General features: G+C 46.1%; 1 protein-coding gene across 1 annotated transcript in view; it reads left to right on the top strand.

Moving 5' to 3' along the window:
• DOCK5 (dedicator of cytokinesis 5) overlaps nt 1-25,035 on the top strand; it is a 1,209,967-nt gene that overhangs the window by 955,840 nt on the left and 229,092 nt on the right. Inside the window, exon 41 of the mRNA XM_069617597.1 lies at nt 2,380-2,521. Within this exon, the coding sequence (XP_069473698.1) occupies nt 2,380-2,521 (142 nt within the window). The remainder of the gene's footprint in view (nt 1-2,379; nt 2,522-25,035) is intronic.

Raw genomic sequence — 25,035 nt, 5'->3', positions numbered from 1 at the left:
TCGCCTCCAGTCAAGTTGCCGCTACTTCCGGATCTGCTCACCAGAGAGAGAGGCGCAATCCTTCATCATGACCCAGGATCCCTGAACCTGAAGGCAGGCCTCCTGCAGCCTTAGAGTTTGGACTGCACGGAGGTCCTTGCCAAAGCCGGGGGGTCGTTGACACTAAAGTGCTACGGCCATAAGTGTAAGCATTTTTCTACATGGTGCCGGTCGCAGAAGATTACCCCCCTGAGGGTCCACGGCCCCACTAATTCTTCCATACTTGCTTTCCTTGGCAAAAACTGGTCTAGCTCACGCGTCCATAAAGGTACACCTGGTGGCCATCTCACGCTACACCAGATCCCCGGAAAGATCCTCGCTGTGGTCCCACAGACTCATAAAGGAGTTTCTCGAGGTTTTTTCGATTTTTCCTGCCAGTGAAGGCACTCGACGTAGTCCCGACAAGACTTATGGAGGCACCCTTCGAGCCTATGTATCAAGCCCCATTCAAGTTTCTCTTGTGGAAGACAGCATTCTTCCTGGCCATCACTTCAGCCAGACGGCTGCAGGCAGCCGTATCCGACTTTCCACGAATCGAAGGTTCTGTTGGAATTCCACCTCTGCGAGTCTTTGGTGTTACCTGTTTTCTTCACAAAACCTTCGTCGCTGGCGGAGTGGACCTTGCATTTGCTGGATGTTTCTCGTGCCTTGAAGTTCTACGTGGCACACGCAGAGTTTTCGGAAGACTTCACAATTGTTTGTGAACTTTGGACCTGTGAATAATGGGAAGGCCTTATCCACGGCTTCCATCTCTAGATGGCTTTCCGTCTGCATCATTCACTGTCATCGGCTGGCTAACCGGCCTCTGCCGGGCTGCCCGAGTGCCCACCCCACCAGAGCGATCGCTGCAACAACAGCGTTCCTTTCCAGTGTACCCCTGCTCGACATCTGCAGGGCTGCAAAGTGGAGGTCCACGCATTACCTTCACGACAGGGAGTCCAGAGTCGGCCAGACAGTGCTACGCGACCTGTTCGCTTGAGGTGAGTCTGTTCCAGGGTAAGTGTTGATTACTTCTGTTGAGCCTTGTCACCTCCCGTGATTGTGTAATATGTACTGCTGTGTATTCGTTATTTATGAGCATGTGAATCCATGCCAGACCCCATGCTGGAGAAGGTTTAAGTTACTTACCTGTAACCATTGTTCTCCAGCATGGGTCTGGCATGGATTCACATGCAAACCCTCCCTCCAGCCCCGCTGTGGCTCTTCTTGGTCATACTGCCACTTTACGTGCTTACCAAATCTGAAGATGGCAACCAGAGGTGGGTTTTAGGGAGAGGACTGTCATTGAATGGGGGCAGTATGACCCAGAGGACAGTGATTGGTGTAGAGGAGAAATACAGTTTTAAAGTGAAAATGTTTTTTCTTTTACTGAGGATTTCCAGCCTAACGACTGGGAATATTCATGAGCATGTGAATCCATGCCGGACCCATGCTGGAGAACAATAGTTACAGGTAAGTAACTTAAAACTTCTGCTGGTTTCTGCTTGTAGATTAAAAGGCAAACATTCCCAATAAATCTGGAATTGCTGGAAAAGCCATGAGTGCATCCCTTGCAGGTCAGTAACCAAGCACACGGTCTTTGTTACTCCAAACAGCCAGTTACTCCTATCTCACTTACTGACCTAGTTTTCTTGTCCCTCCAATCATCTCAAGTCACCATTGAATTTGAACACATAATATCAGGAGCGTATTGGTCACATCTCTAAGGGCTGTAGAAAAGGAGATGTACTATGGTAGACCTGTTACGTCGGACAATTATTCAGGTATGCCCATTTTGAAGGTTAGAGGGCTCAGTCAGGTGTGTGGATTTGAACCTTTGGCCTGCAGGTTGCATGCAATTTTCTCTGCTAGTTATATGAACCCTCTGCATTAGCAGTTAACATGTAATATGTGCAATGCATGTTTTCCTTCGTGGTTTCCTTGGGATCTCTTGCTTAGAAATTCATCCATGATTTCTGTCCCCCATTCCTCCTGTGTTCTGTGTGTGGTCATGTTAAAAGGCCACTGCAATTCACCAACTATCTTAACTGATTTCTGAGACCCTAACCATAGGTATGTTTTCATCCTCTGTTCATGATCATTCAGTCCATTAGCCAGTGTTGACCAATGACAGAACCAGTTTCCAAGCGCACACAGAGAAAGGAATGGGTGTCACTGACATGTTGGTAAGCATTGGCTTACCAAATTGAATTAATCATGAAAAAGAAAGTTTTGGTGGGTGCTTCCAAACTGTGAGTCATTTAGTGTAGGATAATTTCAACTTGTGCATGCCATCACAATATCTAAAACAATCTCAGTTTAGAAAGACTTCTGTTTGTCATTTGCTGCAATGCTGCACAGAACAAAATCTTCATCTATCGGGGCAAAGAGTACGAGCGCAGGGACGACTTTAATCTTCGGCTGCTTACTCAATTTCCAAATGCCAAGAAGATGACCAGCACGACTCCCCCTGGTGAGGACATCAAGGCATCGCCAAAGCAATGTATCCTTATCCTTACTTGCCGCAAGTCACTGCCTGCCTGTGTCTGAACATGCGTAAGATGGCGGTCTGTACTCATCAGTCTGGGGTGCAGGCACAGTGGAGATAAATGTGGGTGTGCCCAAACCCAGAGCTGAGGGATAGAAGCTACCATAAACATTTCCCTGTTACTAGCTGAATACAACTTTCCAATCAGTAACTTTGCCTAAATTGTAAATGTGAAGGTTGAAAACATCTCTTTCTAAAGTTGGAGATTGTGTTTGTCACAGAGGACTCAAAAATACTGTAACTCCCAGATATAGCTCAAGGATTTTTATTAATTGATTGAGCAGCATGCTAGGGTGTCCCTCTCGCTCTCGTCTGGGAAGGCAGTTTTCCACCCTGACCCAGGGCACCCGAACCCCAGGTTAGTATCCAGCAAATATTGACACCCCCCCTACTGTCTAATCACTGGAATAGCTGTTGGCAGTTTGGGAGAGCTTAAAGGCAATCATCTTATCTTTCTAGACTCCCTCAGGCACTTTCTGAGCTAGCACGTCACTACCAATGTGTTAGTATCCACCAGAGGATCTGGAAATGGGCCTTTCAGAGACACTGCCCCACTTCTTTTTCTTCCTCTCATGCCCCGATATTTAATTCCCTGGCTCTGCATCCTATTCTCCTCTCTGTGCTCTCCCAACTCCACCCACCTTCACTTCTTCTACTCCCTGCATCTTCCTCCCCTGTCCCTCCGATGTCTCTCACTACTACTCCTCCTGCCTTCACCCTTCTGTTACTATTTCTTCCTCCGCTCTACTACTCTCTCCACTGCTCTACTACTCTCTCTGCCACTCTACTACTCTCTGCCGATCTACTACTCCCTCCACCGCTCTACTCCCTCGTCCGCTCTATCTCTCCATTGCTCAACTACTCCCTTCACTCTACTACTCCCCCCTCCGCTCTACTACTCCCTCTTCCACTCTACTACTCCCTCTTCCACTCTACTACTCCCTCTTCCACTCTACTACTTCCTCTCACACCAATACCCACCTTCTCTCCAGCAACACTCCTTTCACCCTCACAATAACTTCACATGTACTGCCTACACTAATAACACTGACACACAATACCTTACCCCTTGCACTCACTAACCCATACCTCACCTGCTCTAAAGTTTGCCTCCATGGTTTTGTTCAACATCCTTCCTCCTGCTTGTCTCTTGTTCTGCCACCTCATCCTCCTACTCTGCCGTCACCCGAACAACCCACAATTTCCTGGGGTTTCACTTACCCACACTCCTTTCTCTAGTTGGTTTATCTGGCCCTGGCCAATCTGCCTCTGTCATCCCCGCCCGGCAGGTTTCTCATCCAGAGAAACTTTTAAATAGTGTGTTAAGCCCCACTCCTTTTCTCTGCATGTGGCCGCCATGATTTATCAATGGCGGCCTGCATTGCGCGGTATCCAAGTTTGTGTTAATGGGCGGTGGCCTGGCTTACCCCAAGATGAGTATAGTTCGCTTTGCTGGTTGAAGTCCCTAGTGTTCTGGGTTATCCCGCACACTTAATTTGCTGCTTGCGCTGGGGAACAGTGTGTAGCTTATCAGGTGGCTGTGTGTAGGTCCTTCGGCTCATCCTTTGTTGGCGCTCTCCCTATTTTTTTTATCTGGCATTTGAATACAGACCGAGTAGGGCACCATGGGTTGCCTTTCTTCTGCTGGTCTCTTCTTCTGGCAGTAGCTTTGACTTCAGGGCTGAAACAAAGAGAGAACTCCTGCCGAGCATTTGAAACAAGAGCCATGGGGTAATGCTAATGGGTACTGCCCAAATAAAGATTGACAATTGGGAGGGTGAGGAGACAGGCAATGAGGCCTGATCATCTGTCACTGTCCCCTTCTTGGGTATGACTGGCTCTGGCTTCCCCACCCTTGTATGCCACTAACTCCAGGCCGGGAGAGGGGTTCCTGTCCCCCATGACAGGTTCACCTGAACCCTGTTACAGTTAGTGTGTGCGCTTTTCTTGTGAATATGTTTTCACTGCTAAAATAGAACTTTTGGAGGCTTTGTTCCTGTAACCTACAGGCAATATTTAAGATTCCTAAAAAGGGGCAATCCGATAACCAGACACTATTGCCTGTAAATAAAAGCATAACAATGTGTAGTAAATCAGTTGTATTCGTACATTCACTGAATTTATAGCGCCTGCATGTTTGGCATCCAAGCACTGCATAGACTCATTGAAACGCATTATCCGAAAGTTAAAATGCTACACACACACACACACAAATTGAGAATTTTGACTTTTGGGGCAGAGACGCTTAGTTCAATGGATTATGTAAAAAAACATGTTTATATGGCTGTATTCAAGTGAACAATGCAGGGAAACAATTCCAGCATTATTGTTTAGAAAGATTTAAGAGATGTATGTTTTTTCTCCAGCTTGAATGTCATTCTGTGTCTTGGTGGACCTAAACAGAGGCAGAATGCCCATGGGTTCAAGGTATGGAACACATCAAGCTTCACAATATGTTTCAGTAATTGAACAGCGTATGTAGAGCTGCATTAGCAGAAAGGGGACAGATATTAAATCATTCTCCTATCTACAATTAACTCTGTCTGCCCCTCATTTTTAGTATCTTCTGACGAGGTCTTTAGAAATGATAAGCTGCTGCTGTAGCTGCATTAACATGAGAAGCCAGCTATAGTTCTGCATTTTGATCTTAGAGTATATAAGCGACCGATAGCTCTTTTCCCATATACGAGAGCAGGTTACCTTTCATCCAATTAAGAGACGCTACTGCCTTTTAATGATTGATCCTAAGAGACATCAGCTTGAATCTAATTCAAAAGACGACACTTGTTGATATTTAAAAGGGGAAGCTTGTGCCATGACAGGCTTGCTGAAATCCGCAGGAGCTGATGCCGCCCCCCCCCCACACCCCCTGCTCAACCCTATATTCACAGCTTATTCGAGAACCCCAGGGAAGGGGAAGGGGTAGTGGATAAAATAACAAACTCAGACACTGCAGACTCCCAACCTTCTGGTCGGTCCCTGGTATCTGTAGTGGAACAAATACACCAGATTACGTTTACTCAGTGTTAGCATGTAATTTAGAGTAATGTCTTTAATAAGTTGCCTTATTACCTGTTCTACCCCTGCTGTTAGCCTAGGGGCGTGTTTAATGCAGGGATTGCAGACTTCTGAAAATGATTGATGCTGCTGTATCCAATTTGGAAGAATGGTAGGCACTCAATAGTTCTCAAACAGACTATTTGCTCAAAACTAAATTGCTGCAAACGTATCCTTTTATTTAAATTCTGTCCCTCCTACTGCTGAAGAATCATGCTATTTCCGTAAGCTTGTTGCAGACTTGCTTTTACTGTAAACTGAAAGTTTTAAGGGTTAATAGCTTGCACAGTCTATTGAAGTCTTCAGCGTTGTGAACACTAGAAATGTTTTAAGCATTGTACTCCCCTTGTGTATTTCTATTGCCATGAAACGATTCAGAGTTAAATGAAATTGACAGGCGAGCGCCCCTGCAAGGACGAACGCGCTTAGAAACAAACTTTGCGATTTCCTTGCTCTGTCACTGCTGCGTCCCTCAAGGTACCGCACATTCATCTGAAATCTCACACTCTACTACGCGTGCAACGTTGGTTCTATTTCTCGAAAGAGATCCGCCACCGCTCACTTCCACGCACCATACTATGAACAACTCTGGTTTCCTCTCTTCCCGGAGATCTGCTGCGCCTCTTATTACTGCTTAATGCAAACGCGGCCGCACGTATGAATAGCAATACAGTTCCACCACGCGTAGCTCTCACAAACTGCTTGCGCATGCTATGAACCAGCGCTGAGTGAACCATTGCGCATCGCCCTTTCTCTAAGCAACTTGACTAGCACGAAATGTTTATCAAAAACGTATTCACAGTTTTCAAGGAGAAGCACAGTTCTGCTGATTGCCTCAACAAGATCTCCCTTTACTACTCATTTTAGTTCATTTCCATTTGGCACTGCTGCATGGATTGTTTACTGTACTAGCTCGCTCTGAAACAGCAATGACCCTCAAACGCTCGCACCTGTGGCCTTCTTAAGCATCGAACCTCTCAGCTGCTGATGTCTTCTTACTTCTTTGATGGAAACTCTGTGCTCTGGTTTGGGCCTAGGTTAAGGAGCTATACATTACACAACCTGTCATAAAATGACTATGGATGAAAGGCAGTTAGTTATAGAAGCAAGGCACTACAGGCTATTGTTCTCCCCACCAATCAAATCAACTCTATTTTCCACCATCTTAGCTTGGGAACCCTGTCATACTTAACATTGTAAATAAGAGATACACTAAATAAGCTCCCTCTAACTCCTGATACCCTTCCTTGATGAGAAACATTCTCCTACCTTATGAACCACCACAGGCCACCTGCCAGACCTGACAGCTGGCAGGATAGGGAAAAAAAAGTGATGCACTAGGCCAGAGACAGATTAGAGGTTTTGGCTGGTGACAGAACAGGATGATTCCATGTTACCAGGTGCCAAGAAAAAGGCTTTAAGGAGATAACGTTGCTTGCACTTTAAGGCCGTTGTGCTTAAATAAACCAACATTTGTTGACACCAATGAAGAGCAGATCTAAAATGCGTTGTGGTAGTTGGGCATGGAAAAAGATAACTGTCACACTTTTTAGTGGAAATCTGATATTCTAAAATTAATCAACTGCTTCTGCAAATGAGACAATTGAGATAACAACTGATTTATTCTGCATGCAGGGTGTGTAGTATAGAAGCAATTATGATTTCTTATACATAGGTCTAGTTGACATTTAAGTAGAAGAGAATAGGCTGATGAAAACAATGGTTCTGATTTTCATTTACGTGCCTATTTGACATTTAACTAGAATGTGCATATTCGCTAGGCAAGCAATTTTTAGCTGTTCACTCCAAATGTTCAATCGACTGCCAAACAAGTTTTTTTCCCTTGCAATGCAGACAAGACATTGTATGCACTTTCCTTCTTCAAATGTTTTCAAAGTGCATTTATGCAGGATATTAGTTTCTTGGCTTCTGCTGGTTCACAAAATCATGCCATGGATCTTCAAGGGGAAACAAACCCTTTACATAATATAGTGCCATGTGTTCCATCCCCCTAACCGAGACTTCATCAGACAAATACATTAGACAATAGTAAGGCTCTGTGTTTATCAAGCTTCTGCTTCCTTTGACCTCAAGACTTCTCCATGTGAATAAAGTGAAAAAGCTTCTTGGAAATGCTCAAAAACAAAAGCCATCTTAAAGATCCAACTCTGCTAATGAAAGTATAAAATATATAAAACTTCTACACAAATAACCTTGCCTTGCCATAAACACACGCAACTGTTGCAAATCAGAAGATTCTTGCACACAGAAAAAGCAGATGCTTAAAATAAACATAGTATTCAATATCGAGCCGAAAGTACAAATGCATATGTAATAATTAACTGTTACATATGAATGATAGGAATCGATACACAAATACTTAACGGGCAAAAGGATTACAGCTATGCAAAGTGAACAAATACAATATTTAGTGCCAGCTAAATGATATTAGGTTCCCTGTGTTAATATCCCCGCAAAAATATCGCCATACAAAAATGCAATATTAAGACATGAAACCTGTGGGGGACACCCCCGCAACCCCTGCTCCTAAAAACCCCAAAAATTATCTCCCTCAAAAATATCGCCTATGGCCGTTCCAGACGACCATATATGCGGCGATATTTTTGGTGGGGATAATATGTCGTGATGCCTAATATTCAACCTCTAGGGACACAGACAAATTATGTAAATCAGTAAGGATTGACCTTGATTGAAATATGTGTTAAACATGTTATGTGCATTATGAACATTAAAATGGAAGAGAAAAAACGTTCTTGTGGTACATTTATAGGCTCCTCTACAGGCCTAATTGATTATATCATTGTTAGAATGGTGGATGGGGTAGAGAGTGAAAGATGTTAGTGTTCTGATAAGATCAGATAGTGATCATTATTCTCTCTCGTTTGTGTTTTACATGCCACTGTAAATTCATTACAGCACAATGATTTGATTCAAATGGTACGAGTTCATCAAACCAGGTGATTGTAATGGTCAACGGTTATGCTGAAGTTCTAACGAATAGAATATTAACCACAGAAGATGATTGATTATCTTTCTGCTTGTTTGCGGAAAGTGATCCATTAAATCCAGTGAGGACATTTGATCAGTTAAATTATGTAATCAATAATGATCTAATAGGAAAATCATGCAAAAGGATTATCCATAAAGGGGAGAATTGTTGGTTTTATAATTCTTGTCTGGACTAGAAGAGAAATGTTACAGGTTTTCAAATCTCAGCCAGCCGCCCATCAAGATATAACTAATGGTTGCAGAAGTTATAAAACTAACCAGAAAAGAGCATAAATACTACAGCAAATGAAAGTTTGGGATAATTTGAGGCAAATCCGTGACAATAAAGATATTAGAGATTTTGGGAAATTACTATCAAAGGGCTTTAATTTAAGGCATGATGCATAATCAATAGAGACCCATATGTTAGGAAATAAGTGGTATATTTCTTATAGTAAGGTTTATGAGCCCCCTAATAAAATGACCTTAGTTGAATGTTTTGAGCCCTGTTCCCAAATGCTGATTGATGAAATTACTCGTGAATAGTTGGAAGGTGAAGTATGGATGTTGGCATGGAATAAAGCCCCTGGTCCTAACAGGGTACCAGAGATGCTTATAAGAGCAATCCAGGTAATGGGTAACAATTCTTACAAATCTGTTCTATTCTGTTTTAGTAACACGAGAACTACCCTCAACGTGCTTAACATGGGCAATGATACCTATATTTAAAAAGGGTGATCTGTCGAAGTATGAGTTCTATTGACCATTCTCAATTAGTATGTCTCCTTGAAACTGTTAGGGAAATTTGTTATGGAAAAAATGTGTGTGGGTTGTTGAGCAGGATAGTGGGCCTTTAGTCCTTCAGTTGGAACGACAGAAACGTGTTTAAACATATCTTTGATAATAAGTATGTATGTTGAAACAAAGGAAACTGACTTCTATTTAGCTTGTATGGATCGATCTACAGCCTTTGATACCATGGATAGGTCTCAAAAAATAGATGCATATTTTCTTAGCATAAACAGGCAACTATACTGTAACCCATTGTAATTGTTGATTTATACAGCGCTTATACACAGGTGGAGTGCTTCAAAGCACTTCAAGGTGGGAATGGAACGAGGGAATACAGTAATCATTCTTAGGCCTTGAAATTTCCGAATGATCTAACAGAAACAAAGTAGCATACTAGGCCTGACAGCATTTCTCCTAGCGCAAGTGCATGAAGTGTTAGAGTCGTGACCAAGCTAGGAAGGGAGGACACAAAAGAGGGGGGACAGGACAAACAAACTTACTAGTCATAGTACATTCAGGACATGCATGCGTGCAGGCGGGGGTGCGAGGAAGGGGTAGGGGAGGAGAAAGCGCGTCCAGTCCAGCAGGGCCCTGGTTTAAGTGCAGAGAGGTTGCCCCACTCTTGGACTGTAAGCTGAAGGCGCAGTAGTGCTGAACCTAGTGCAGCGGCCCAGAGGCAAGTGTAAAAGACTGGCGGGGTAGCATGGGACACGTAAGGTGAACCAGGCAACCAGTCAGCAAAAAACTGAACAGAGGAGGAGGAGGAAGGCGGGTGGAGAGAAAAAGAACAGAGGTTAGCAGGAGAGAGCGAGAGAGAAGGAGGAAGAGACGAGGAAGGTCTTCAGGAGTTTCTGGAACTTGAGGTGCTCCGGCTCAAGACAGAGAGAGATTGGGAGGTTGTTCCAGCAGCAGGCACCTGCAGAGGATAACGATCTCTGCAGGACATCTGCCTTTGTCCTGTATAGGAATGCTGGTCACTGAACTGCAAAATTTCCAATTGATTCTGGAGTCCTACAAGGATAGTTAATAGTCCCCATGCTATTTAATTTGTGAATGGCTTGGTAGACGCTTTGGTGAAGTTAACATTGGATGTTCCATGATTGGGTCGTCGCTTTCTTCTTCGTCTGACTTATGACGATGATATTGTTATGATTGGTATGACTCCAAATGCCTTGTAGAAATTGTTAGATGGATAAGTTACATTCATGTTAAACCATAAGATGAAGGTTAATGTGAATAAATCTAAAAGCACGATCCTTGGAGAAAAGAAGAAAATATTCTATACATTTCACATTGCTTCAAAACAGCTTCAGGAAGTTAGTCTTATATTTTCTAGGCATTTGCTTAAACAAACCTCGATCTTAGCATGCTAGAACTTAAAATTCACCTAGCTCAGACTAATGCTGGGGTAAAACATGTAATGATTAATCAGGGTTATAATGCCGCTGTTCCAGCATTGGCAGTATAGTCGCGTGGACTAGCGCGATTATGGTGCAGGAGTATGGGCTGTTGGCTCTTACGACTATACATCAAAGGTAGAATGAGATTTTTGGAAATCCCTTTTGGGAGTTATGTACTCTAAGTGAACTTTTTTAACTGGAATTGAATCTTATACCGATTTATGTATTCTCAGAAGTGGCTCCTACTTACCTCTGGTTAGTCATTTGGTCCAATGAGCAAGATACATTTACTGTGGCTTTAATTGATATTATGTTGATGGCGAATGTAAAAGAAATTAAGTGGTTATCTTCTGTAAATTCATATATTGATTACTGTACCTGCTCAAAGATCAGGAATGGCTGTAAGGGCAATGTGACCCTTCCATGCCCTGAGGTGGGTACTAAGTGGACTGACCATGTGATTCTCCCCATATCACCCCATACACCGCCCATCATCCACCAGCTTGGTACCTTAAGGAGACAACTGTGGTCACTGGAGGGCCCTAGAGCACGGCAGGAGACTTTACCACAGAGGGTATATCTGGGCAAAACTGTACTTTGATACCAGCCCTCCCGCCCGCTTAAGAGAGAAGCCAGACTATTGTATTACAGTACCACTGAGAGCGTTTTGAACAAGCTTGGTGGACTTGCTGTTATTACGCTACTGGTTTGCTCTTCTGTGCCTCACACCAAAGGGTTCCTGAAAATCCTCCTATCATGCCTTTAGTGTGAGGCCCAAATGAGCTGGAGGCTGAAATGGCCTCTGGGATGCACAGCACCAGGCAGCCTAGTCGGTTCAGGTGCCTAACAAGGGACATATATTAAAGAAACCCATGGATCGAATCCCACTGGTTTCCGAAAGTACCCTCAAGCATAGGGCATCAGATCCTAAGAAATTAAAAGTAAAAAACTCTTGAGGTATGCAAACGCTGTTAGAAGGAGAGTAAGATAAGTGAGATCAGTGGAGAAACACCAGGCATGCCCAGCTCACCTCTGCCACAAACGCCAAAAGTGTTTTAGAACCTTTGGGGCCTAAACAAAAACCGGTGGCTTTGGCATTGAGCATATGTTTGGACCAACAGCCACAAACACTGTCCTTGCAAGCTCGGAAACAATTGAAGATCTAATTTCCAAAACACATACATCATAGATCATCCAGTGCCTGCCTCCATGACTGTGGCTACAACACACAAGAGTTCTAGAACACCAGCTCCCACAGTTTTACTAGGTGAGGTATTTTTCTTTTAAATCACAATAGTTTCTATTAGACGATTCAGAATGCCCAATTTACGTGGGGTGAAAAGAAATCTGAAGATGAGGTCAACTTTCAGGGTCATTAGGGATCCGTCCACGTCCAAATCAGTATAAAACCTAAAGTAAACAAAATAAAATACTCTGGATCAACCACAAGTTGGACTATGCATAGCATGTGGCTCTAAAACAGATAGAAGCAGGGAATACGGTTACAGTTATAAGTGTATTCTGTTTCCCAGGTGATGCAGAGCCTGTTCCCTCAAAGTAAGTGGATCAGCATAATTAAGACTCAATCAATTCTATTGTGAGATCTTAAATGATTTCTTCCAGCGGCACTTTAAAACTCCTGTTCTTTCACAGAAAACAAAGGGGGTGGTTTTTCTCAGCACGTATGGCATATTTGAACTATATCCAGAAATCATCTCCCCACACTAGCAAACACCTTTCCAATACAAATCTTGATTTTCCCTTGATATTACCATACCATGATATTGTAATGAAAAGAATTGACTAAACACAACTGAAATCATTCACCCCAAAATATGCTACACCTGGAATTAGAATATTGAAATCACCTAATCCTAGAATAAGCAAGGAGTTGTTGATGGCAGATTGACCAAGTTTTCATGTAGATATTATGGGATGCATAGTTGTGTATCATAAACTGTGATGATGTTTTACATTGACAGTGCAAATGGTAAGGATTCACTCAAATATTTTATGTGAATGTAAGTTTACCGACTCTGTTCATATGTCACTTAATACTGGTTGTTAGTCTTTTTCTAGGTGCTCCAGGTGTTGCATGCAGGACCCTAAAGTGTAGTGAGAAGCAATTTACTCAGAATTCTATGTATTCAAGCATAGATGCAATGATTAGAACTCTGCTTTATAATTTTACAAATGATGATTTAGTCTGAGTGCATCTTCACAATCAATAAAGGAAACATCTGTGGAAGGTTAGAGTCTATATCATTTACCGCAGGGGTCTGCAGCTTTGATTCTCCAGATGTTTTGGACTACAAATCCTATTGCCCCTTTTCAGTATAGTCAATATAGTCAATAGTGGGGAATTATGGAAGTTGCAGTAAGAAACCTCTGGAAAGCCACAGGTTGCAGGCCCCTGACTTACAAGCATTTTAATAGTTTCCTACATTTCCAAATACTGCTACAATTAAGGCACAACACTTCCATAAAACATCTAGGCTCACTAGTTGTAGCTTGCAGCAGGGTCCCTAGTGTTTCGGTGCCATGTTCCCTTTGACCAAATATACTTATGGGAGGTCCAGAAATATAGGGTTTAATGTGCAGCACATCAGACTGTATATTGCAAAATAAATTAAGCTCACTTCAGAAGGCCTTACCCAGCACTCGGGCTCTAGGTATGCAACTGTAATGTGCAACTGTAATGTGCAAGATATACTCTTGGGCTAAACTCAGGACTCCTTGGGCTTGTGCTCCAGAGCAAAAGCTTTAATCAGAAAAAAGATAATGAGAATCCCATGGTCTGATGGGAGCTGGTTTTCTCTGCTCTTCTCCTTCCATTGAGGATTCTTTGTCATGGTTGCCCCCCTTGTTTGTACCCAACAGAGGAAAGACAAATGGCTCCCCTCTTGCGGAAATCTCTGTACTGGAAATCCTTGAACCTTCCATTCACAAAATCCTCCACCCTGACAGCTTTGATCTTGTTTGACAGATCCCCATGGTCAGTGTTAGGAAGGTTTTCTCTTTTTTAGCAACTTTCCCTCCATTTCTATGCACCCCCCCAAACTTTGTGCTTTTGTTTTTGCACTCTGTCCTGACTTTATCCAGGGAAGTGAAGCCTTCAGCGTCACTCCACTGCACGTTTGCTCATTGTTATGGGGGAAACTGACCATTTGGTAAGATGGTCAGTACTGGGAAACTGTTTCCCTTTTCTTTATACACGTTATCTATTTTGGGTAACTTTTTATCATTGCACAATGCATCTTATAATACAGTTCAATGGGTTTTCTTTTGTATGACCCTAGACTACACTCCAAGGTTTTTTTTTGTTTTGTTACCTAAGGTGTGCCTCAGGACAAACTGGTGGCAGCAGTTACTTTTTCTTAGCATTACCGTGTTTGGCTACTAACAGTGGCCATGCCACAAGGTTTTGTTTCTGTTCGTTGGCCATCTTGTCCTTTGGCCTTCTTCCTGTCCTGCAAGATCAGGAAATCCTTTTATGGTCATGCACTTGCCCGATAAAGGCTTGTTTTCACAAGCTAGTGCATACCACGTGAGTGGGGTCCCAGATTGGACTGTCTGGTCCGAATCCACATACTGGTGCCTGAAAGTCAGTTGTCCATGCTTGCCTGAAACCCACGGTGGTCCCTGATTGAACCACTGCGGGTGGCCATGAGAGGGGCAGATCTTGCCATTGGAAGGCTGAGTCTGATTACTCACCTGACTTTGGGAGAAGAGGTATCTTGCAGCCATTCCAGCAGATCTGAAGAGTAGCCACGTATCCTGGCATAGCTGTGAAGACTGTGGAAGTCCTGTGGATGATCCCTGAAGAGGCCTGGCAACCAAATCTGTCTGGAGTCCCGATGGAGCCCCGTCTGGCTAGTGAGTCTGAAGACCCTTGTCAGTGCTTCAACCTTCTGGTACAGTAGGAACAACTGGTCCCGGCGTTTTCTAGTGCCTAAGCAAGTTGGAGCCCTTGGAAATGTCCCTGGACTACCCAGTGAATGGGCCAGCTCCAAATTGAGCTACCGTGACAAAAGCACTGGTGTTCCGAGTTTTGGCCTGGAACTCCAGGGGTCTTCTGCTTGTGCGACAAGAGGTCTTCCTGCACACTTTAAGCTTCCTGCCATTGACGGGTCCAGATAGGAGGCTTTCTTCGACCGTGACAACTGCGATGCCTGGTGTCACTGCGCAACGGTGACCGTCCCTGTAAACTGCTTTTCCGCACCTGGTCGAGAGCCCTGAGGAGTGCTGCAGCAGTGGTTCTTGCATTGTTCATCGAAGAGGTTGCACCAAGCTTCCATCCATGACCTGCACGCTCAGCTCCTGGGCACCAGCGACCGGAAACAAAGGTGGCGACCCTCTGACGACCTGCCTAGTCTGACGAGAAATTGAAGTACGGGTGATGAGTTGTAGTGATACTTACCTGCAACCTATCTCCACACTTGAAAAGTTTGCATATCATTTAAAACTTTTACACTTGTTTGGCTTTGGCACAACTTGTTGCTAAAAGCCCTCCGAAAGCTGGGAACTATTGTATTCACTAGAATACTACTATATCTAACTTTTGGACACATCTTCACACCCCCAGGAACCCTATCCTAATTTTCCCCAACTCCTAAACTACCGTAAAACTTTGAACCTTTGCCATACAATTTAGGGTTGGATTTGTAAAGCTAGGATTGTAAATCCTGTGGACAGTTGGTGCTAACCTAATGACTTGCCTTCATTTACAGGTATTGGGGGATGGGATTGTTTTATTTTGCACCAACTACAGTGACTATATATGTTTTATACTGTTTAGCATTCTGTAATAACATTTCTTGCCCGTAGTCATTTTTCATGTGTTTTCTGGGCCTATAATAAATGTGTTTTTTTTTTTTTTACTCTCTAAGGGTAATCCTTGGTGTTTCACTGTTTGTGGACTCATTTTGGACTCACCTCTCCTGGGATTTAGCCTTGGCCTCTCTCCATGCTACTTTGATTGGTTTAGCTAAACTCCCATAAGTTGCTCCCTGCTCACTATAACATGGGGGGCCTCCTAAACATTGGTCCACCAGGCCAGAGTCTAGAAATCAATTTTAACAGTCAGCAATTATAAAGAAACTGAGAGGAGAGCCAAGTCAGGACTTCAGGAAAGGCTGGGCGTGTGCTTGCAGTTATATCCTCACTACGCGCTGGTTTGCCACAGTTTAATGTAATGCCCCCTGGTGGCAACATCTCTGTACATCTTGATGGCTACATCTCTGTACATCTTGATGGCTACGATGAAGAGGTTACTGCTATGGTTGACTTTTCTGTTTGTGTAATTTTCCAGAGCTGCATGTAACCAGATACCCAAGCCGCTCTTGTATTAGCATTGCAAAATAAAACCGGTTTCCTGAATATGGTACGAAAGTAATAGATTCTGCCATTTATGATACTGTATAATACGGCCCATATCAATGGGCCCTTGATTTGTGGTCCAAAAACCTGCTGCTCCTAAGAAGCAAGAGAATCGAACCCCAACGCACTCACGGTTTAAATGTCATCTCTAGCCTTATTTCTATAACTTGCATCTCAGCAAACCTTGAACTGGAGCACTGGGGACGTCTCTTCCCCGCCAGCAGCATGGGACTGGCCTGCAGGCCAGTAGGGCCACACATGATGTGCAGGCCCAACATGCTAGTGTGGGCCAGTTCTTTGGCTTCAAAGTGCCGCCAGTTTTCTGGCTAAAGCATGACACTTTGCAGAGTTAGGTTTGAACAATGTTACTGAACAAATACATGCTGCAAATTGTGCATTTTAAAGATTATCGAAAAGGCTTCCCTTGGGCACTGCTCAAAAAGTCTTCTCACAAAATGATCCAATGGCCACTTGTGACTGTGGGACACTATTTCCTTGGTGCCCAAGCCATTTTGCACGTCTGACCCTGCCCACCACTGAACTCTTTCACCTGCAAGCACCATGTCACCATCGGTGTGTGCCAGCTTTGCACCTTGAAGTAGAAGCTCGCCCTTGATCAGTCTCATTTGCCCCACTCACTTGAAGGGAGCGTTGCACCTTGGAATTAGCAATGAATCCACCTCGCCTTACTCCTGGGGATCTTTGTGCATCGTGAGCTTTGCACGTTAAGACCTTGCAAGGTTCGCATCCATGTCATCATGTCTGACCCCATCACTGATGGAAACTGAAGCACATTCCCTACTCATTCGATTTCAAGTGAGGAATTATTTATTCATCCGCGACCTCATCCTTCATAACCCCAATCCATTCTGAAATCTGCCAAGTGCTGCAGCCCGAAGGGTGTGTGTCAAGAGAGGTATTAACATTAGATTTATTTCTATTATCGTCAGGGCAGCTTCCGTCCATTAAACGTCATTAAACAGGCAGGCTGCAGCTGCTGCTGTTAGGGTTGGTCTGGGAAATGTTCCACACAGCCAGCCAAGAACAAGTCATTTATTCTTCGCCGTTTCTGCAGCTTAGCTTTGCAGGATCCTTATGTGTTATGTGAAGTCTGTTTAACTGTCCTTGCTGTCATGGTGTCCTGCTCTTTCCAGGATGGAACGCAGGCGTCTGTTATGTATCAAGGCCCCGCGGCCCCGTGTGTGGGGGGGGCGGGTGCGTAGTGAGAGAGGCAGGCCTCACGGCCTGTGTCGCAGCTCCGGCAGGAGCTGAATGAATACGCAGCACACTCTGTGATGGTGTGCCCCGGGACTGCCTCCCATGCTCGGGGGTGGGGTTTTTATTAGGGCGCCCTGCGTCACCGCATAGCGGGACGCAGGGCGGATGCAACATTCCTCCTTTATTTTAAACAAAATAACAATAACACTAGTATAAACTCACACTAAACATACCCAAGTGTCAGAAAAACCGCCCAGTCTTTACCGCTCATAATATATGGGCCAACTACCACACATAGTCATTTAGTCTGGCGGGTGGTTTTGTAGCAGTTCTCAGACCATACCGCCCTACTCGGGGGCTAACTCCCGCTGGCCCAGGGGGTGGCTCACCTTCACTGTCCGGGTCCCCCAGGTTCGGCTCACTCGCCGGTTCCCAGGTTCTATCACTCGCAGCTGTCCCGTCTTGGATGGACACGGGCTCTTCTTCACTGGGCTGACCGTCGTCTTCCTGGTGGCACTCGCCATCGGTCCACAGATTGCATAGCACCGCCTTAAACCACGACGCATTTCTCGTCACCTGGCGGCATCCTCTTGTCACAGTTACCATGGTTCCTTGCCTGCTGCTGACGGTCCATGGGAGTTCTTCATATCTGGTATCCAGTTTCGACTTTGTTGGGTTTCGCAGCATGACCACTTGGTCACCCACTTGGTGATTAGACAGCCTCGCCCTCCTCTTGTCGCTCATGTGGGCGTTGGCGCTCCTTCTCCTTCGTTCTCTTCGTTGACTTCATCCGGGGTCCTGCTAGGATGATGCGGAATCGAGGATTTGATGACTGTTCCAAACATGAGGTCTGCAGGCGGTATGCCTGTCGTGCTGTGGGGAGTGACTCGATAGTTCCGTAGGATACGGTAAAGGTCAATCTTCCACGGGCTGGCGTTCGCCTTCGCTACTCTTAACACTTTGCTTATGGTCCTCATAAATCGCTCTACATCCCCGTTTGCCTGGGGCCACCTCGGCATGATGCGATGGTATTTTATATTGAGTTCTTGCAGGTACCGCTTGAATTCCTCCCCCGTGAAGGGGGGTCCATTGTCACTTTTAATGGAGGTTGGCAGACCATGGGTTGTGAACATTTTCTCTATGGCAGGGATGACGACCTCCGCTGCCGTGGACTCCACTATTTCGACTTCTGGGTAGCGGGAGTAGTCGTCGATAGCCACCAAGAGGTAGAGGCCTTCCCGTAGTTTGCAGAAATCGATGCTAATGGCCTCCCAGCGGGCGCGGCCACGTTCTGCAGACAGAATTGGTTCTGGTTCCGGTGGGGCTCCAGTTATTTGGCAGGGCAGGCACGTTCTTATGAGTGTCCCGACCCGGTCATCGATTTGTGGGAACCATACCCTGTGCCTGATCTGAGCTTTTGTCCGTGCCATTCCTTGGTGTCCCTTGTGGGCTAATGCCACTATCCTGTCTTGTATGTTCAATGGGATTACGATGCGATTTCCTCTTAGCAGCAGTCCGCTCTCGGTGACTGACAAATCCTGTCGGACGGTGAACATGCCAGACAGAGAAAACCTTTCGCCTCGACTGTTCTGTTGTGTGTGTATTTCATGAACGTCTTCCAATCACCTGAAATTATGGCATCCTTCAATAGGTCACAGCAAGGATCCCTGTGAGTCTCCGACTCAATGTCCTCGATGCTGACGGCTTTTGGCCTCATGGCGTGTACACCTGGCATATATGCTCCTCAATTTCTTCGGCCACTTGGACTTCTTATGGGGTTGCCGCTTGAGGATGCCTTGAGAGGAAATCTGCCGGGTTTCCACTGCCCGGCTGGTAGACCAGTTCAAAATTGTACTGCTGCAGGTGGAGCAGCCATTTGGTGATCCTTGCCGGCGGGTGTGACGACGTACCCATGAAAATGGGTAGTAAGGGTTTATGATCAGTGATTGTCGTGAATCGGCGTCCGTATAGGTAGAGATGAAAAATGCTGACACCCCCACAGCACAGCGATGGCCTCCTTTTCAAAGTGGGAGTATCTCTGTTCTGTCTCCGTGAGGCCTCTTGAGCGTATGCGATGGGCCTTTTTTCCCCTTCTTTAGTTACTTGCATCAGGATGGCTCCGAGCCCTAGTGGGCTCGCATCCACGAACAGTTCTGTGAGGAGCTCAGTGTTGTAGTACACCATTTTCGTGTCAACGGACAGGGATTCCTTGATGTTTTCGAAGGCCTCTTGGCAGTCCTGCCCCCAGTCCCATTTGGTGTTCAGTTTGGTCAGCTCGCGTAGTGGCTCAGAGAGAGTGGCCAGGTTTCGGATGAACCTGCCGCAGTAGGTGGCCATGCCCCGGAAGCTACGTACCTCAGTGGGAGTCATTGGTGGGCTAGCGGCCTGAATGTCTGCAACTTTCTGGGGATCAGGGGAGATGCCTGTGCGGCTGAATTTGTAACCAAAGAAAGTGATTTCAGATCTGAGGAATTCACACTTTTCTCTGTGGATGGTTAATCCAGCGTCTTCTAACCTGCCCAGTAGGGTCTGGAGCCTCTTGAGATGTTCTTCCCTGTCGGGAGCGTGAATCAGGATATCGTCGCTCACGTTAAGGACCCCGGGTATGCCCCTGATGACTTCTTGAATGGTTTGTTGAAAAACCTCGGATGCTGACGATATCCCGAAGCTCAGGCGTTTGTACCTTCGCAGCCCTAAATTTGTTGAGAAAGTCGTAATGTAGCGAGAGTCCCTGTGAAGTTTGAGCTGGTGGTACCCCGCCTTCAGATCAACTTTGGAGAAGACACACGACCCAGTGAGGTCAGCCACAATTTCATCGATTGTCGGTGTAATGTGGCATTCTCTTTTAATGGCAGTGTTCGGGAGACGCATGTCTATGCAAATCCGGACTTTTCCGGGCTTTTGGGCGTCCTTGTTACCACCATTGGAGAGACCCATGGTGTAGGCCCTGTGACCTCCTCTATGATGCCAGCATCTTCCAGTGCTTTGAGTTCTCTCTCGACTTGTTCCCGCACGTGGAATGGTGTTCTCCTATGCCTCACTGCTCTCGGTTGTACCGATTCATCAATATACAGTCTGATGGTCTTGCCTTTCAAACAACCTATGCAATCTTGCAGTTTTGGGTACTGACTTAAGATGTCTTCCACTTCCTTTACCTCATCGACTTGGCAGATGAACTTGACCACCCCCAGATCCTCCGCTGCGTCCCCACTCAGAAGGCTCTCGATCCCCACCTTCACGACGTAGACTTTCGACCATAGCCTGTTTTCGCCGTGGACTAGTGGTGCGGAACCTGCCAATGACAGGTAGGGGTTTCCGGCTGCCGTATGCAAACAGTGTGTCCGTGCTCTTTAGATCTGGTCGTGGTTTCAGTGTCTGGAATATGCTTGTGGGCATGACTTTCACCGAGGCACCCATGTCGATGGTCATCAGAACGTGCTGGTTTTGGATGGTGACCACGCACTTACGCCGTCGGACAATCTTCCTCTGTGGAGCCTGACTCTGGTTCAGTGCAGAGACCAGGTAGATCTTCCTCCCTTTTCTGTCTATTTCCTTACCGGGGTCATGGTGCATGCCCGAGACATCATCACCATCTTCCTCCGTTGAAGAGGTGGCTGCATCGACCTTCCTTGCGCTGGCCTGCTTTTTCTTCTTGGTCGTGTTCTTTTCCTGGGGGTTCTGGGAGGACTGTGCTGTGGTGCCCACTGACCTGCATACCTTCGCATAGTGGTCCTTCCTGCCACATGCTCCACATGTGGTGCCTTGCGCCGGGCAGTTTCGTCGGCCATGTCGCGGTCCACCACACCAACCGCAATCTGTGGGCCCTGGGACACGTGGTTGCCACCTGTTTTGAGCGTAGCCACCACCAACCTCGTCCCTTGTGAATTGTCTGTTGGTGATCTGGGACACCATGGCTGTGGTGAGGGCGGGTTGCAGTTTGTGGAGTGTGGCCCCCATGTTGGCAGCTCTGGTGTGTGCCAGTTCCCTTTGTCGACCCAATTCAAGGATCCGTTGGAGGGGATCAAGGATGATACTCTCACTGAGTATCATCCGCCTCAGCTTTTCCGAATGGATGCCATTAATAATTTGCCTCCGGATCTCCTTCTCGATGTTTGTAAATTCACAGGACATCGCTAACTTCCTCAACCGTGTGTGGTAGGCATCCAGCGTTTCATCCTCTGCCTGAATAGTAGTGGAAAAAATGAATGTCTCATAGTCCGGGTTTAGTTGCGGGAGGAAGTGTGCCGTTAAGGCATCCTTTGCACTCAGATATGCGTCCTGGCCATCGTCAACATTTAGGGAATTGAAAATGCGTAGTACCTCATCGCCCACGCTTAACAGGAGGTGCGCCTTCATCTTTCTGGCCGTCGTTATATCCTTGCATTCTATCGCCATTTCAAACTTTTGGATCCATCGCTGCCACCTGGGTCCACTTGACGACGGGTTGGTGAAGGGGTCAAATGGTTGGATCCGTGTCGAAGAACCTCTTTGTGGGCGAGGCTGTGGCGAGGACATAGACAGGTTAGCCGCGATTCTTGACAGCGTGCCAGGTCCAGGGGTGGATGTTCCGGTCGCCATGCTGTTCTACGTCGGTGTGGGTCCCAACTATGGAATCCACTCCCTACCCTACTCAGACTAGAACCATCCTTCACAAAATTTCGCCACATCCTTATAAAAATGTTCAAAGATTCTGATGGCTAAGCGTGATTTTGGCATTCGCCCTCTTCACCTAGAACCTACCCTCCTCTACTCCGGACCCCACTCGGTATGCCGCTCGCAAAGATTTTGCATAAATTCGTTTTGTATATAATGTATAAATATTCTCTGCGCTATTACCATGTAAATTGTAAAAAATTGTAAAAGTGCATTTTGTATATAATGCATATTGTTTTGTATTGTATATTATGTACAACTAAGCTGTGAGCAATCCTATATGATGCGCCCGACTACCTGTGGGTTTGGTGCGCAATACAAGTAATGAACTAAACTAAACTTGTGCGACCTTCTGAATGTACCACTGCGCAGTGGTGGCCAGATCCGGCGCTCACCTTATGTGCTCTCTTCCAACTAGGCATGTTATGCCAGTTTCTGGGTCCTCTTAGCCTGGTGGATGCTGGTGGGTAGAATAACTGCCATATTGAGCGGATGGCATCAAGGAAAAATATATATATTTTTTTTGGTGTTTGGGGGAGGGGGGTCACGTGTGTGGTCCACCCCCCACCAGGTGTCCAAAAAATGCTGTGCGATGGTTTAGCGCGATGTGCGTAGGCTGTTCGCCGAGCGTGTGTGTTTTATGAGCTCCACCTCGTCGCCATTGTTATGTATCAAGGCCCTGCGGCCCCGTGTGCGCGGGGGCGAAGTGAGAGGCAGGCCTCACGGCCTGTGTCGCAGCTCCGGCAGGAGCTGAATGAATAGGCAGCACACGCTGTGATGGTGTGCCCCGGAACTGCCTCCCATGCTCGGGGCCGGGCTTTTATTGGGGCGCCCTGCGTCACCGCGTAGCGGGACGCAGGGTGGGTGCAACAGCGTCCACAGCACATGAAGCTGCACTACTGCTCATGCCAACACTTGATAACTGTGATGCGGCGGCCATGGGCTGGTCATGGGGCTCTCATGTCGCAACTCAAGCGGTTTATAACCCTGTCTCAGTGAAAGATTGAAATCTGGTCATTTTGCCAGGCTGGGTACTGGCTGCTGCAAGCACTAAGCGCCCAGTTCAGAACTCCGGCCCTGATCTGCAATCATCAAAAGTCCATATAGCAGGGTTCCCTTTATAGTGACTGGCATTTGAAGCCATTCGCTTTTGAGAAGAACTTGCACACCACCTTTATTCTAAGAATTATTCTGCAGGTGGCCTGAGGTTCTTCAATTGGAACCTTTTACGGATGGTATCAAGTAAATCATATTGTGTGAGGAGTTCAAGGATGATATTAAAAACAGACTTCCTCTGCATTTAATACCAGAATGTGTACTCTCTTGTCTCGCTCTATGCTGAGGTTATGCAGCTGCTGGCTAAGGAGCCTCGTTGTGAGCATTCGTGTGGTCAGATACACAGATCCATTTAGGCAAACAATGTGCACTCAGCACCCAGCCACGTAATCTCATTGACATACCCACATGCTACAACATGCTGCTTACATTTCAAATAACTGCAATGTGAAGCAGGGCCCTGAAGCTTGCTACATGCAGTGTCCTAGATATATCCATTTAGTAAAACAATGTGTGCTCAGCAACCGGGCACTGAAGCTCACTGAGGCACCTACTCTACAACAGGCCTTTGAAGCTTGCTGGGAAATCTACACTCTACAACAGCACACTCAAGCTTGCAGGGCTCTGATAAACCTACACTGTGTGAGGGCACTGGAACAGACACCAACAGTACACAACAGTACTCACTAAAGCGTGTGTCCTCTGCGGTGGAGTCCTAACCTAGTCTCTTCTTCCTAGGGGGAGCCACCCCCTTTGAGGGAAAGCGGGACCTCACTGGGAAAGACCCCCATGGACAAGGTATTATCTGCCTACATGGGTGTAAGAAATACTGACAGTTCATCTTTGTGTTTGGCTCAAGGTAAAGAAAGCGGGCAATATATCTGTGTTTGGCTCAAGGTAATGCTAAACATTCCAGATGCTAGACAACCTGTGGTGAACAATACCCCCTTTCTGAAGAGTGGAACAATAATAAAGGGCCAACAACCCAAATGGAGTAGGAGAAACCCAGTGCTGAGGCACATCTCAGACATGAGAACGTCAGCAAAGGGGAGGAGCTGTGCAGTGCAGAAGGAGGCGGAGGACAGACTGGAAAGCACGCAAGACCGGAGAGCAAGAGGCAGCGCAGAGCGAACCGGACCTGGAGGCGCAAGCATGTGGTGGGTCCAGACCATGCAAACAGAGTTCAGGGATGGAGGGAGGACTAGGTCGTTTGCCCTCAGACTGAGAGTCTGTGGAAGAGAGAGCCGAGACGAGCAGAACGCGAAGACCGGTAGCACCCAAAACCGAAGATCGTCAAGCTGTGGAGAACGCTGCCATCTTTTGAGACCGACCCTCACTGGAGCAAGTACCGCAACACAGCAGCTTTCCCAGGTCGGAGAAAGAAGAGAAGAGAGAACATTTGGGTAAGTGGGAAGGACTACCCTATTCCCATGCAAGGGTCACAGGGCCTTGAGCGAAGAGCGTGAACGAGGCTAGGAAAACGGGTACGGGAGCCTGAGAAACCCGAGCAGCATAAATCTCCAGGAAGGTCTCGAGGACCCAAGAAAACGTAGAGAGCCAGAAGCAGAGAGGGCTCATAGGAACCAACAAAGTGAGATATTGATTGGTGAGGGGAACCCGAAGCAGCCACAGGACCACAATAAGCAAATGCATGTCACTGGAGCTCAGAGGCACCGAAAGTTGGTCGAAGTGTGGAGAGATCGACCAAGTTAGTGAAAATGGATCAGAGAAATATCCCTCCACCTAAAGAAGTTTGGTCATTTTGTGTTTCCAGGAATTTGAAACTTTTTTGAACTTTGGGGAATTTTGAGGAACTTTTGATAGATTGACGAGATGTCTTTTCTTTGAGCAGAAAATGTGTTTACTTATAATCATTGGATCCAGATCCAGGAGGGATTCCTGGGA

Source organism: Ambystoma mexicanum, chromosome 10, assembly GCF_040938575.1.
Source record: "Ambystoma mexicanum isolate Mex_15411 chromosome 10, UKY_AmexF1_1, whole genome shotgun sequence".
NCBI lineage: Eukaryota > Metazoa > Chordata > Amphibia > Caudata > Ambystomatidae > Ambystoma > Ambystoma mexicanum.
This window is presented reverse-complemented; position numbering and strand designations above follow the sequence as displayed.